General features: G+C 37.1%; 1 protein-coding gene across 2 annotated transcripts in view; it reads left to right on the top strand.

The window, feature by feature from the left end:
* The first annotated feature begins 1,586 nt into the window (after nucleotides 1-1,586).
* Nucleotides 1,587-14,762, top strand: part of LOC120327184 (serine/threonine-protein phosphatase 2A 56 kDa regulatory subunit gamma isoform-like) — a 30,919-nt gene continuing 17,743 nt past the window's right edge. For both annotated transcript variants that reach the window (XM_039393621.2, XM_039393619.2), the window contains exons 1-4: nucleotides 1,587-1,883; nucleotides 2,254-2,301; nucleotides 3,454-3,622; nucleotides 4,215-4,414. In XM_039393621.2, the coding sequence (XP_039249555.2) occupies nucleotides 1,857-1,883; nucleotides 2,254-2,301; nucleotides 3,454-3,622; nucleotides 4,215-4,414 (444 nt within the window). In that variant the 5' untranslated portion in view covers nucleotides 1,587-1,856. The remainder of the gene's footprint in view (nucleotides 1,884-2,253; nucleotides 2,302-3,453; nucleotides 3,623-4,214; nucleotides 4,415-14,762) is intronic.

Raw genomic sequence — 14,762 nt, 5'->3', positions numbered from 1 at the left:
AAATTCAGCCAATCGTGTGTTGAATTGTCGCGACCTCTGACACCGCCGGGTCGGTGATACATGGTAATGACGAATGTTCCCCTTCAATTTTGGTTTCGAATCAGTATAATTTTTACTGTGCTTTCATTCTGTTTATTAAATATTATTGCTGAAAACACCTTACCATAAATTATTTGAAACAAAGTTTTTAAAAACCAATTGATGCTATATATTTTTGAGAAATATCATATACAAGTTTTAGCAGGGAACAATTGTCTTTGCCTACCGATAAGGTAAAACAGCTCCGAGGGTGCTAATTACAGAATTACAGCATCGTTCAATCTTTCGTTGACGTTGCTATATCGCTCAAATATATTGATCAATTAATGTTGGTGACCTATTTTAATGAGTGATATTCTTCACTATTTATTTTATTCTAAAGAAGGTGCGTGGGAAAGTTATTGGCCACATACCTGACCCTAGTTTCAAAGTTTGGAGATTATTGGAAAGACCACAATATGACCTAACTTTTGCGGGTTGTACCATATTTGAGATCCAGCATTTAAGTCTCCAATCAATGCAATTTTCAGATGTTAGTAAGAGTATTAACTTATATAGATTATGTAGTCTGGCCGTCAAGTCTGTATTCATTGCTGTATACTGGTACTGTGCAGGGGTGTATTACAATACATAAATCTGGAATTGCCATACCAGCATACTGCAGTCTCGGTACTGCCATATGATAATTTAACTATTTCCTACCTCTGTACCTACAACTCAGCGACCACATCGTGCTTTTTGCGGCTTGGGTTGAGTACATGGCTGTATTAATATGATGTAGTTTTTTCGAATAATGATAAATTGGCTGGTTCAGTGCTTGTGTCATTCATTCTCCAGTTCTCGGGATGATAGTGTAACACGGTAACTTTTGTTAAGATACAATATGTCGTGCGTCCGCTGAAACTCGAAATACTGTTACTACTACAATGGTTGTTACATCCAAAAATTTAGTAGGGCATAGTTTGTCCGATTCCAGGGTCTGAAGGTGTCCCGAGCCCGACATTAGGTTCAATAAAACACTCAATTTGTTGCGAAAATGAGGGCATCTGATGCAACGGCAGATGCATTGGATCGCATCATTCCTGTCTCTATAATAATTTAAATCAATTGTGAGATGCGTCGGCTGTCTTTTAACTTATTCTTGGAATAGGAGAACTGTGTCATACTGGAATAGCAATCAATTGCTGGATCATTTCAAGAACTTTCAAAATCGTTATATTCAGTATTTTTACTGAGCCTCATGAACCTTAATTAATTAAATCCATCTGATATTTCATCCAAAAACAAGCATCGCCATCAGGCCCATGGGCGGTAGAGGAGTCACCACTCCTGTAGGAATATTGACTGCTATGGAATGAATAAAAAAAAACTCAAAACACTGTCAAAATTTCTGAAATTTGAATGTACCATTTCTTGTCCAGACTGTAGAACAGAGCAAAAAAAAGCTAACTTTGCGACCGGTTGCTAATTTCTCTGCTGACATCATTACTGTTACAAAATCTTACTGAATGTGTCACCATTATTTTATTCAAAGCTGAATCAATTTAAAGATATAGAGTTTTTTCGATATTCAGAACCAGTTTATAGCGAATTTAAATTTATATAGGTATATACAGCCCTGTACATAGTTATTGTGCATGCAGCATATGTAATTGTGATAAAAAAATGAGAAATTCTTAATCTACAATACTTGTAAATCTGAAGCGTTGTGATATTTTGCAACACAATATTGGACCACAGCAGCAAGTTATAAATTATTATAACTACGGATAACCTAATTTGGCTATCTTAAGTGAAGACCAAAGACACCAACGAAGATGCCAAACAAACCCAAGAAGGAAAAGGTAATTATTTTCCTGTTGTTCGTTTTCCTGTACCAGATGAATAATGGTGATACTATTTTTTCACTCAGTGAAATCAGCCATTGATATGTTGGAGGGTAATATTTTTGAAAGAACAAATTTTTTTGGTTCGGCATTGTGCAGCTTATTATTATATTATGAATTCGGGATATTAAACCGGCAATACCAGCAGTAGAAGGTTGTAACCTTTGTCAAACACATCTTTATTACTTTGTCCATCAACTCAACTTTTCAAATTGATCAGGGGGAGTTTAATCACTTGTTTAATTTATTATATAATATTGTATTATTTGGTGTTGTACTATATTGTATAAAATCAAAAATTGCAATATAGCTATTTCTTTTATTTCAGGGATCCAAAACCAATACAGCAAGTTCAAAATCAAAAGATGAGGACGAGGTAGGAATTTTATCTGTATACAAAGATTATTTTCCGATAGCTTGTTATTATATAATTAATAATTCAGCTCAACGACTAGCATATCGTACTATGAGTTTGGAATATTGCTTCCATTCCATCGTAATTCTGATTAGTCTGCCAGGGATGGCAGGTCCGAATCCTGTGAGGGAGAATAGACCTTTCCCCGAGCATCGACTTCCTTGTTTACTTCGTGATATTGGCCAATCCGCAAGATGCAAAGTGTGACGTAACAATGCTCCCTTTTCGCATCCGCTCAGACAGATTTCTCACTCAGACAGATTTTCGAGCGTGGTCGTAAACAATACCTCGTTTTCGCGTTTTTGAACCCTGTTCGTTAGTTTTCAGTTGTGTTTCGGAAACCTAAATATAAATCAGATAATTCAATGATCACTCTGTCTTCCTAGGAGTTTCAATTTAATTGCAGTAATAAAAATTTAGTGTAGAAATAGCTGTGATAGACTAGGCTAAAATTGTTTACCGGTACTTTTAAAAAACAGATTGTTGTATGCGATGAAACATAATGATGGTTTGAAACACATACCCAATTTCACAGGCGCCAATTCGCAAAAGCACTCTTAAAATAGCCCTGAAAACTTTGCAATGGTAAAGTATAGGAGGAATTTTTCGGAGGTCAAAGGTCGGGGAAAGGTACATTATGTCCAAGAGTATTGTTGCACAACTTGTTTCAATATGTGGCAGCTTCTCTCGCCAGCAAGTTCATACCTCTGAAATAAATAACTGGTAAACTATTCCCTCACCCAACATGGACTGGTAAACGTACAAGAAGTCGTGGTTTGCGATATGATTAATGACTTTTTTTTCCTTGTGATAAACATTAAAAATCCGATTTTAAATCCTATTTACTGCTTGATGTTTTATTTTAAATAGTTCCTTTGTGGGGTTATTCAATTAGGCTAGTCGTTTTAATGAAGTATTAAATTTAAACTGGATAATGATGGAACATACCGTAGCTCAGTTTAGTATTTGGGCCTTACCTACCACAATTCATTGGTAGAGTTCCCCAAATTAGAAAGGTAATCGGCGCTTCTAAAATTTATGGTCTGAACGAAAGATGTTTACTTACTATTATACACTATAAGCCTGATTCATATTCAGTGCATCTTTGTTTAGAAAAAGCCTCATGCTCAGCATCACAATAATGCTGGTCCTCCAGTCACACAACTTACAAAGGTGAAATATGCACCCGGCGTTCCGATGGTAAAGAAAGATAAACGTCAAAATTCATCAAGATTCAATATTTCAAAGAACAGAGAGCTCGTGAAGATTCCTGCTTTAAAAGGTACTATCGTACAGAAACTTAAAATTGGACAATAAAATGAGACCTGAAGATAAATAAGACTCAAATCAGGCTTGGGGCTCATTCAAAAATTGCAGTGTTTTAAAATTGAGGATAAATCATTATTTAGTTGTACACTGGCTGTAGAGAAAGAAGAGAGAATTTTTTGGCGATAATAAATTGTGATTGTGCTAAACCCGCTGTTCGTATTCGTATTACGGTTGAGATATTTTATCTGCGTACTAAAATGGGAATAAATATTTTATTTTGAGCTCAAATGTTCATATATTGGAGGTAAATTTTGAACTGGAGACTCTCGTTTTTCTAGAAAATTGTTAATGAGAGTGTTTCATCAGAATTAAGTTCATTTTATTTTGCTCTATTGTTAGAAGATTTGCATCTAAGAATTTAGAGTAAAAATGTGTTCCTGAAAGATGTCAAAATTTGGAGTGCTACTGTTACGAATTATTGTTATGATTAGTTAAAATTGACTTATCAAATTTATCTGGAGGTACTCAAGAACTATCTCTAGTCTAATGATATATTTTGCTAGAAACACGAGACATGCTGTATATCAGGCTTTATTTAATTACAGATGCTGCACCAAATGACGTTGAAAATCTGTTTGTAAGAAAACTTCAGCAATGTTGTGTTGTATTCGATTTTGTAACTGATCCGCTTAGTGATCTCAAATGGAAGGAGGTTAAAAGAGCAGCATTAAATGAAATGGTGGAATACGTTACTCATAACAGAGGAATTATCACTGAGGCAATTTACCCAGAAGCTGTACATATGGTGAGTATTCTGTTTTGTTAACGGAATTTGAGTTCTAAACTGAAATCTTCATACACTCTTAACTTTTCTGTAATATTTTAGGATATATTTTACGATAAATGGATAAAATATTACAGACGAATCAATCAGTTAATTTGTTTTTCTGTAATTTTTCTGCACTTTTCATAATATGCTCAATTGCATTTCAATTCCAGTGGTTTCCAATAACTTGTCACAAGATAATGCGACAAAAAATTAAATTTTTTAAAATTAAAGATTTCAATGCGCTGTAAATTATCAATCCATTTTCATAGATTTCTTCCTATATGTCCATGTTTGAAACTTGACACAAAGCATTCAAATGTGGAAAATTTGTGGCAAAGTGAGAAATATGGCCAGCAATAATATTTGGTCTAAAATACTCGTTTTCAAATGTGGAAAATTTGTGGCAAAGTGAGAAATATGGCCAGCAATAATATTTGGTCTAAAATACTCGTTTATGTACACAAGATGAAGCCCACTTATCACATTGATTAAATATGCATATATTATAAAACTTTCACTTGTCATATTCAATGCTAAGTCAAGTTTCTTCCAATCTATTGTGATTTGTATTCAAAAGGTAAATATATCGGTTGGTTCAAAGGTTGGAAACCTCCGCTATAATATTTCCACTTCTAAATATTTTCTTGAGCAGTGTATTTCCTATTAGTATTGATTTTCACCTGATAGATAGCCTATGGGGATGATATTACCTTAATCTCTGTCCAATGTTGAGAACATATCAATTAACCACACTAATTAGCATCGTGATGATACTTCTTTTACCTTTTTGAAGTGAACATATGGTACAGACGCAGAATATGTAGGTCTATTGCAATTCATTTAGTATTATTATATTAATAAAATAACTCTTTCATTTAGTGCAAATTTACTTATTAGTTAATCAATTACACACTACTATAACGGTTATTATAACAGCACATTAAATATTATTTAAATACCAGGTACTTTAGCATAAATTTACCTCAACTGAAGTGTTTTTACTTTAATTAATTTTGAGAGTGATATTTCAAATATTTTCCTGTTACGATCTAGCTCTTGAAAATATATTTTCAAAATTTTTGTTAATAAAATGATATATTGTTTGCACTCTTCCTCAACTTTTTATATTCAAATATCTTCAGCTGGTCGATATTTCTGATATTGTTTGTTCACAAGTTATAGGCTACTAGCCTGCACGGACAAAATATTTTCTCAAAACCTTTATTGGTAGAACTCTGAAAAGGGAATGTTTACAACGAATTGATTTAATTTTACTCAATATTTCAAATCCTTGATTTTAGGGATAATTCAGATTGGTTTCATTTTAAAAAATATCATTTTGAATAACTCCTGCAATATGACACAAAGGGGCTTTTATTTGAGTTGTGAAAACTGTAGAAAATGGTAAACAACCAAATAGCTGTTTATCTGCAACATTCCTGCATTTTTCAAAATCGAACCATTGAATACACATTGAATTCTATATGTTCTCCTTTGAACACGACTCACTTTAGAATATATTAGGAATTCCATTTTCAAAAATATTATTTTAGAATATATTCAGAACAGTAGATATTCTTTTTTGGTTGTTCCTGTCTAAAGGTGTATGTATGTATATATGTATGTAATTGACTTTGAAGTAATCATATCTTCACTTCTTGTGTAATAATTGTGAAATTTCAAAATTACCACCGGAGGAATGCTATAAGAACTGTCCGCGGCAGGATGCCAATCATGCATGGCATTACATGATTCCATGTTTCAAACACCTGGATTTTCTCAACAATAGTTATTAAAATACTCTAATATTGTATGTTCAATAATTTAGCACATATTCACAAATGCTATTGAATATCTGACTTCATATCCATAATTTAAATTTATCATAAATCAATACAGGACACACGTATTTCTATAATCTAGCTTTGTCAACATGTGCCACTGGTTGTGTCAGGCTGCTATATATCAAATATATACTTAATCTGTTTCACAGAAACTTGTCCATCATGATAAATCATTTAATCCCACTTTGGTTGTTATCAATTTTTCACTACAGTTTTATAAAATGTAGTTGAAATTTTTTACTTAACAAAGCCTTCATTTAAAGGATTCAGTATGAAAATAAAATTAACTGAATGAAATGTGTTCCATCCCATAATGAGATGAAATCAATATTTAACAACCTTGGTAATATTTGCTCTAATGATGAGTTCTGATGGATTGTTTCAGATGTTATAAACCATTGCTGTAATGGACGCAGGTCGCATTTTGGTAGTTCTTGTTTATTTCTTTATCGTATTCGAGAGAGTGGGAATAGTAGCTATGTCGCAATATGTTTGTCTTGCACGCTATTGGCTGAGGCAATCGACCGACGACGACTCTTGTTCTATAGTTAGTTTCTTGTATTGCTCTCGGTTCTGCGTGAGCGGAGACGAGCTGTGATGGTGCAATCTGCAGTCATATGCTTTGCCGGTGTTTTAGGATTTAGTTGAGTGTGTTTTGTAGTTAGTAGATTTTGCTATGTTTATAATGTAGCTAGGGAATCATTATGTTAGGATATAGGATAGTCAGGGATTTATTGTGTATTAATGTTTACTAATTATTCTGTATTTTATTTAGTTATTTAATCCCGGAATCTATCAATATTTGTAATCAAACTCAGACTCTGACACAAACCCAGTGCTCAGTGTGTTAATCACAAACTCATACAAACTCTGTGCGTGTATTATTGAAATTCAAACTTTAGTTGAGCCACAAACTCTATGTGCATTGTGAATGCTATTGCCGTATTCTGTCGTGATTTCAAGCGGAATATTACAACAAAGTTCTTCCAATTCGTGTGATCTTCTGAGGTGTTGGGTTCAAAAGTTCAAGACTGTGAGTGGGGACTTAATGTTACGAGTTTGCATTGCAAATTGTAGGAGAACCGGGACGTGGTACTTGACAGTGGTTGGGTATAAACGTAGCGCAGTTTGAGTATCCAATTCCGGGCGTTACACAATTACAAATAAAGATTCGTCTCCTACGTTTTACGTAGAGAATTTCAAATACATAGTTATTCTACAATTTCGAAGAATAATTGCATTCTATCGTGGACAATTTCATAACGGAATAAAGCTATTCATATTGCGAGATGTCTGATGAAGATGGTATTGTTTCTGAACTGCGAATGAAAAAGAAAAGATCTCGTGCGGGATATGAAAGCCACTTTACAAAGCTTCTGAAAACCATTGAGGATCTAATGCTGGACCCACAGAAATACAAAGAGGTTGTGGGTGCAAAAGAAGCTGTGGATGCTGCATTTGAGAACTGTATTAATGCTTGTGAAGACTTTCGAAATTCTGTCAATACCGGTCTGGAGATGGACAAGCTTGAGTTTGAAGAAGCGACTGTAAAGTGTGATGAAATTTTCAGAAAGAAAGCGGTATGTGATAAATTATATGGGGAATATTTGCAGCGATACAATGCTGCCGCCAGCAAAAATAACTCTGTGTCTAGTAAATCAAGAAAAACAAGTGTTGCTTCTCATAGAAGTAAATCTTCAAATAAATCATCTGTGAGATCATCAGTAGCTGCCAGAGCTCGTTTGGATGCCAAGCTAGCTGATCTTCAAGCTAAACGTGAACGTGAACAAGCTACTTTGGAAAAGGAGAAATTGAACATTGAAAAAAGAGCTTTGGATGCGGAATATCTTGCAGATGAAGCGAAATTGATAGCTGAGAGTTTCGAAGAAACTGAAGGATCTATCATGAGTTCTAATTTGGATAGCAATCAATTGGAGTATACAAGTTGTGCCTCTGAAAACTTGGTCAGTGGGATAGAGCCATTGACAAAACCTAAATTTGTGAACATTTATGATCCTAAATCTAATGTGCCTTTTGTAAAGACTGAACCCTCATCATTTGAGTTGCAGCCGATTCCTGAAAGAAAAATAGAGAACATTCCTATATCAAGTCCTGCTGTGGTTTCCCCTGTAAAGACAAACTTTTCTGATGTTCGTGTGCCATTGATGACGTCAACATTGACTAATGCTATAAACATGTCTAATCCTGGACTGCAGAGATCGTCCGAAGTTCCTGTCACATCGTTTGTACAATCTGGACATTGTGTTTACAATCCGGTAATGAGTGGCATGCCGGTGTCGAGTTATGCCCCGGCCACAGGTGGTGTGTCGGTGGCGAGCCAATTCCCAGTCACGAGTGGCGTGTCTGGAATGGGTGAATATCATCGTGTGAGCAGTGTTCCTGTCCAGAATGTCTACGGTTCGAGTGTAGCAGTGACATCTTTGAGCTCTCCTGCAATTCCTGTGTATCCGGTGGTTCCTACATGTCCAGCATCAATGGGTGAACATCTGAAAGTTGATCTACCTGAGTTCGATGGTGATCCACTGAGGTATCCAGAGTTTCTGAGTGAATTTACAGCAGCAGTGGATGTGGAAAATATTCCAGCAAATCGTAAGCTTATTATTCTTTTAAAATGTACGAAGGGCATTGCCAGAGAGGCAATTCGGTCATGTGTAATTACTAAACCATGGGAAAGGGGTTACAAGCGGGCCCTAGACATTCTCAATGAGAGGTTTGGCAAAAAACATATGATTATAGATTCCTTTATGAAAGAATTGATTGAAGGAAAACCTCTTCGTGATAATAACTCTGCTGACTTGCATAAGTTAGTGACATTAATGGATAATTGTGAGATTGTTTTTGACCAATGGGATTGTATGGATAATCTTAATAGTAGTGTTAATTTGAAAAAGATTTTTTCCAGGTTGCCTGAAGATTTGCAGTCTGGCTATGCTAAGATTGCAAGCGGCATTTATGAGGTGGGGAGGGAACCAATGTTTTCCGATTTAAAGGATTATGTTATGCAAATTGCTCGTGGTGCTTCTACCATGTATGGGGAGATTGTCTGTTCGAATAGGGAACAGAAAAAGTCGAGAAGTCCTAAACGAGGGACTGTTCCCAAGACTAGGGATAGGGTGTCCTCCTTTGTGACCGATTCCAATGCTATACCTAGTAGGGGGGCCATTGCAAAGTTTGATTGTCCTTTTTGTGGGTCAGGTAATCAACATCCATTATGGAAATGCCTGAAGTTTAAGAAAATGACTCCTAAAGAAAGATCATTGTGGGTGGGCAGAAATGAATTGTGTTATAATTGCCTTTTGAGTGGTCACAAAGCAAATGAGTGTACCCGCAATGTGTTATGCAATGTTGATGGATGTGGCAAAAAGCACAATGTGCTGCTGCATTTCCCACCTCGGCAAAAGCCGGGTGGTTCTACTAATCCTGTAAGTTCTTGTTCAGGAAAAGAGACGAGTGCTCCGGTCAGTGGGGCCGGTGAGAAAGCTACATGTGGAGCAACTTCCTGTAGCGTGGAGGCTACGGGAGGGGTTGGGAATGTTAGACTCAAAGTGTTGCCAGTCACGGTCAGGGGTAAGGCCATAGGAGGTAGGGAGATATCAACCTATGCCCTGTTAGACCCGGGATCTACGGTGTCCCTTTGTACTAGTGGGCTCATGAGGGAGCTAGGTATAAGTGGGGTTAAAACCAATTTTTCTGTGCAGACTGTGACTGGTCATAAAATCCAAGAGGGGTTTGAGGTAGCGTTGACTGCAACGGGTGCAGGCAACTCCCTAGTGCTGGATAGAGTTCTAACTGTTGAGCGTTTGCCAAACTTAAAATCGAGTATTCCCAGTGTGCGTGATACTGAATTGTATTCACATTTTTCCCATGTTGATATTTCTGATAATACGGATAGGGAGGTCAAGCTTCTTATAGGCTCAAATGTCCCAGATGCCCATGATGTGTTAGAGGTTAAACGCGGGAAAAGGGGACAGCCCAGAGCGGTGAAAACCTTGTTGGGGTGGACACTGTTTGGCCCAGAGAGTGTTTCTAATTGTGATAATAATTTTGTGAATTTTATTCATTGTGATGATAATATTTTACATCGCCAATTGTGTCAAATTTATGAGCATGATTTTAATGATAATGCATGTGAATCTGCATCCTCACTGTCTGTTGAAGACAAGCGGGCATTGTCTATCATGGAAAAAACTGTTTGTAAAGTTAATGGACATTATGAAGTGGGACTCCCATGGAAGAATAAAGAGGTAAAACTTCCTAATAATCGTACCATGGTTGAGAAACAATTAATGTACCAAAGGAGAAAATTTATTCGAGACCCAGAATTGTTTGAGTGTTATAAGAGCGTGATAAATGATTACTTGGACAATGGGTATGCGAGAAAAATACCTAATGATGAATTGGTGACTAGTGACAAAACTTTTTATTTGGGGCATCATAGTACGAAACAATCAAAATTCCGTGTAGTTTTCAATGGGGCCGGAACTTTTCGTGGGGTTTCCTTAAACGATAATTTATTACAAGGACCAGATTATGCGAATAATTTGGCTGGAGTTCTCTTGAGATTTCGACAAGAAAGAATTGGTGTGATGGCAGATATCAAGGCTATGTTCCATCAGGTGAGAGTGAGGCCAGAAGATTGTGACTCGCTTCGGTTTTTGTGGTGGCCGAATGATGATTTGTCATCTCAAGCAAGTGACTATTCCATGTTGGTACACATATTTGGAAGCCGTTCAAGTCCATCAGTTGCAGGTTTCGCCTTGAGGAAATGTGCTTCAGATAATGAGCCGGGTGTTGAACAATCGGTAGTTGATACTGTGCTGAAGAATTTTTATGTTGACGATTTGTTGAAATCCTTAGCAAAGAGTGGTGACGCTATAAACTTGGTTAAGCAATTGTCTGTTCTACTGGAAAGTGGTGGATTCCATCTGACGAAATTTATCAGCAATTGTCGAGAGGTGCTTGAGCAAATTCCAGAAAGTGAGCGAGCAAAGACTTTGGTGAATTTGGATCTTGATAATCTACCGGTGGAACGAGCCCTGGGGTTATATTGGGATACTGATTTGGATAAATTCGTGACCAAGGTGAATGTGAAAGACAAACCAACTACAAGACGGGGTATGCTTTCTACCATGAGCCAGATATTTGATCCGATTGGATTTCTGCAGCCATTTATTTTGCCTATGAAGAAAATTCTGCAGAAATTATGTAAACAAGATTTGAGGTGGGACGATGAAATTCCTGATGGTGAAAAGGCTTGCTGGATGAACTGGTTGCAAGATTTACCGCATCTGGAAAGTGTTTCTATTCCTCGTTGTTTGAAATCATCAGATATGAATGACCCTAGTGAAATTCAAATGCATATTTTTTGTGATGCAAGTGAAACCGGATATGGATGTGCATGCTATATGCGAATGTTGAACAAGTCTGATGGAACCGTGCATTGCAGTTTTGTTATGGGAAAGTCAAGAGTGACACCTTCAAAACCAGTGACTATACCAAGGCTAGAGTTGACTGCGGCAGTGGTAGCAGTGAAGTTGGGTCAGTTTGTGAAGACTCAGCTGGAGTACAAAATTGATAGAGTAATTTATTGGACCGACTCAATGTCAGTGTTGCAGTATATCACTAATACGACAAGACGCTTTCATACTTTTGTGGCGAATCGTCTTGCTGTTATTCATGAGGGATCAGAGCCTTCGCAGTGGAGACATATTGACACGAAATGTAACCCGGCTGATATTGCATCTCGAGGTTTGAAACCGTATCAGTTGGACAAGGCAAAGATTTGGTTTGAGGGACCTGTTTTTTTGACGAGAGAAGAAAGCCTATGGCCAAAATCAAAACCTATTCGTGGCATATTAAATAATGACCCTGAATTGAAGCAAGATTTATCTGTGTATTGTGTCAGAGATAACTTGAAGGAAAATCCAATCAAGCATTTGCTTTCGAGATACTCTACTTTGGAGAAACTTCAGAGATCGACAGCTTGGCTTTTGAGATATCGATCTTATCTCAGATGGAAGGTGGCTAAATCTCGAGGTGATGGAGATGTCGGTCAGCTGAAAACAGGACATTTTGAGATTTGTGAATTACACTGTGCAATTGATTGCATAGTAAGATTTGTGCAAAGAGAGCAGTTTGGAAAACAAATCGATGCTTTGCATAATCATTCATCTTTGGAAGAAAAGATTGTCAGGACGCCAAAGAAGTCATTATCAAGAAATGAGCAGATGAGATCAATACAGAAACTGAATCCTATTGTTGTGGATGGGATCTTGAGAGTTGGTGGTCGTCTTGATCGTTCACATTTGCCATTGGAAAGTAGATATCCAGTAATTTTGCCGAGTGATAGTTATGTTACTAATTTGGTGATTGACATGTATCATGAAAGAGAAGGTCACAGTGGTACTTTGCATGTTTTATCTGCAATTCGTGAGAAATTTTGGATTATTAAGGGACATGCAACTGTGCGTCGAAGATTGAGCAAATGTTTTACTTGCTGTCGATGGAACTCTAAGGTGGGGGAGCAAGTGATGGCACCGTTACCAAAGGTTCGAGTGACACCTAGTGATCATGCCTTTATGGAAACTGCCTGTGATTATTTTGGACCAATATTAGTGAAGAGAGGCAGGAGTGAGGAGAAAAGATATGGATGTATGTTCAGTTGTATGGCCACACGAGCGGTTCATATCGAGATTGCTAAGTCACTGGATACTTCATCGTTCATAAATGTGTTTCAGAGATTTATAAACAGACGTGGACGACCAAGGAAAATGTACAGTGATAATGGAACAAACTTCATTGGTGCTGAGAGAGAACTTCGTGAAGGGATTCAAAATTGGAATCAAAATCAAATTTCTAAAGTTATGCAACAGCAAAACATTGAATGGTGTTTTTCTGTACCTTTGGCTTCACATACAAATGGAGCATGGGAAAGAATGATAAGATCTTTTCGAAAATTGATGAGAGCAATTGCTGGGGAGAGATTATTAGATGATGATGCTCTGCATACATTTACAACACAGTGTGAAAGCATTTTAAATGGGAGACCAATTTGTCCGATTGGAGATAGCCCGGATGATCTCGCAACTTTGAGTCCTAATATGTTGTTACTTGGTAGGCCTAATCCGAATCTACCTCCTGATCAATTCATGAAAGCAGATGGATATAAGAAGTCGTGGCGCCAGGTACAATTAATGACAGATTGTTTCTGGAAGAGGTGGTTGAAAGAATATTTGCCAACATTGCAGTTGAGGCAAAAGTGGCACAAGCCTGTGAGAAACTTTGCCATTGGAGATATTGTTCTCATTGTGGATGAAAAGACTAAGAGAGGATTCTGGCCGAAAGGGTTAATCGAGGAAGTATTTCCTGATTCAGATGGGCATGTCCGCAGTGTACGTGTGAGGACTGCGGATTCTTGTTACATGCGAGACATTCGTAAATTGTGTTTGTTAGAGGGAGTTGTGTAATTTTTGTATATATTGTTTTTCATGTTTTCATTTCGTGAAAATGAGACATGCGTCCTTTTGGTGGTCGGTAATAACCGTGGGATGTAGACGGTTCTTAGGGGCCGGTGTAATGGACGCAGGTCGCATTTTGGTAGTTCTTGTTTATTTCTTTATCGTATTCGAGAGAGTGGGAATAGTAGCTATGTCGCAATATGTTTGTCTTGCACGCTATTGGCTGAGGCAATCGACCGACGACGACTCTTGTTCTATAGTTAGTTTCTTGTATTGCTCTCGGTTCTGCGTGAGCGGAGACGAGCTGTGATGGTGCAATCTGCAGTCATATGCTTTGCCGGTGTTTTAGGATTTAGTTGAGTGTGTTTTGTAGTTAGTAGATTTTGCTATGTTTATAATGTAGCTAGGGAATCATTATGTTAGGATATAGGATAGTCAGGGATTTATTGTGTATTAATGTTTACTAATTATTCTGTATTTTATTTAGTTATTTAATCCCGGAATCTATCAATATTTGTAATCAAACTCAGACTCTGACACAAACCCAGTGCTCAGTGTGTTAATCACAAACTCATACAAACTCTGTGCGTGTATTATTGAAATTCAAACTTTAGTTGAGCCACAAACTCTATGTGCATTGTGAATGCTATTGCCGTATTCTGTCGTGATTTCAAGCGGAATATTACAACAAAGTTCTTCCAATTCGTGTGATCTTCTGAGGTGTTGGGTTCAAAAGTTCAAGACTGTGAGTGGGGACTTAATGTTACGAGTTTGCATTGCAAATTGTAGGAGAACCGGGACGTGGTACTTGACAGTGGTTGGGTATAAACGTAGCGCAGTTTGAGTATCCAATTCCGGGCGTTACAATTGCTTTGTTATGGTATTATAATCCAATTTAAAATGAATGCAAGGTTGAATTTTTCCCAAATTTTGACATGCATTATGACTTTATGAGTGTGCAAAAAGTGTGGAAATGCTGAGATTGCATATTCTCAAATGAAC

The sequence above is a fragment of the Styela clava genome, chromosome 4, assembly GCF_964204865.1.
Source record: "Styela clava chromosome 4, kaStyClav1.hap1.2, whole genome shotgun sequence".
Lineage (NCBI taxonomy): Eukaryota > Metazoa > Chordata > Ascidiacea > Stolidobranchia > Styelidae > Styela > Styela clava.
This window is presented reverse-complemented; position numbering and strand designations above follow the sequence as displayed.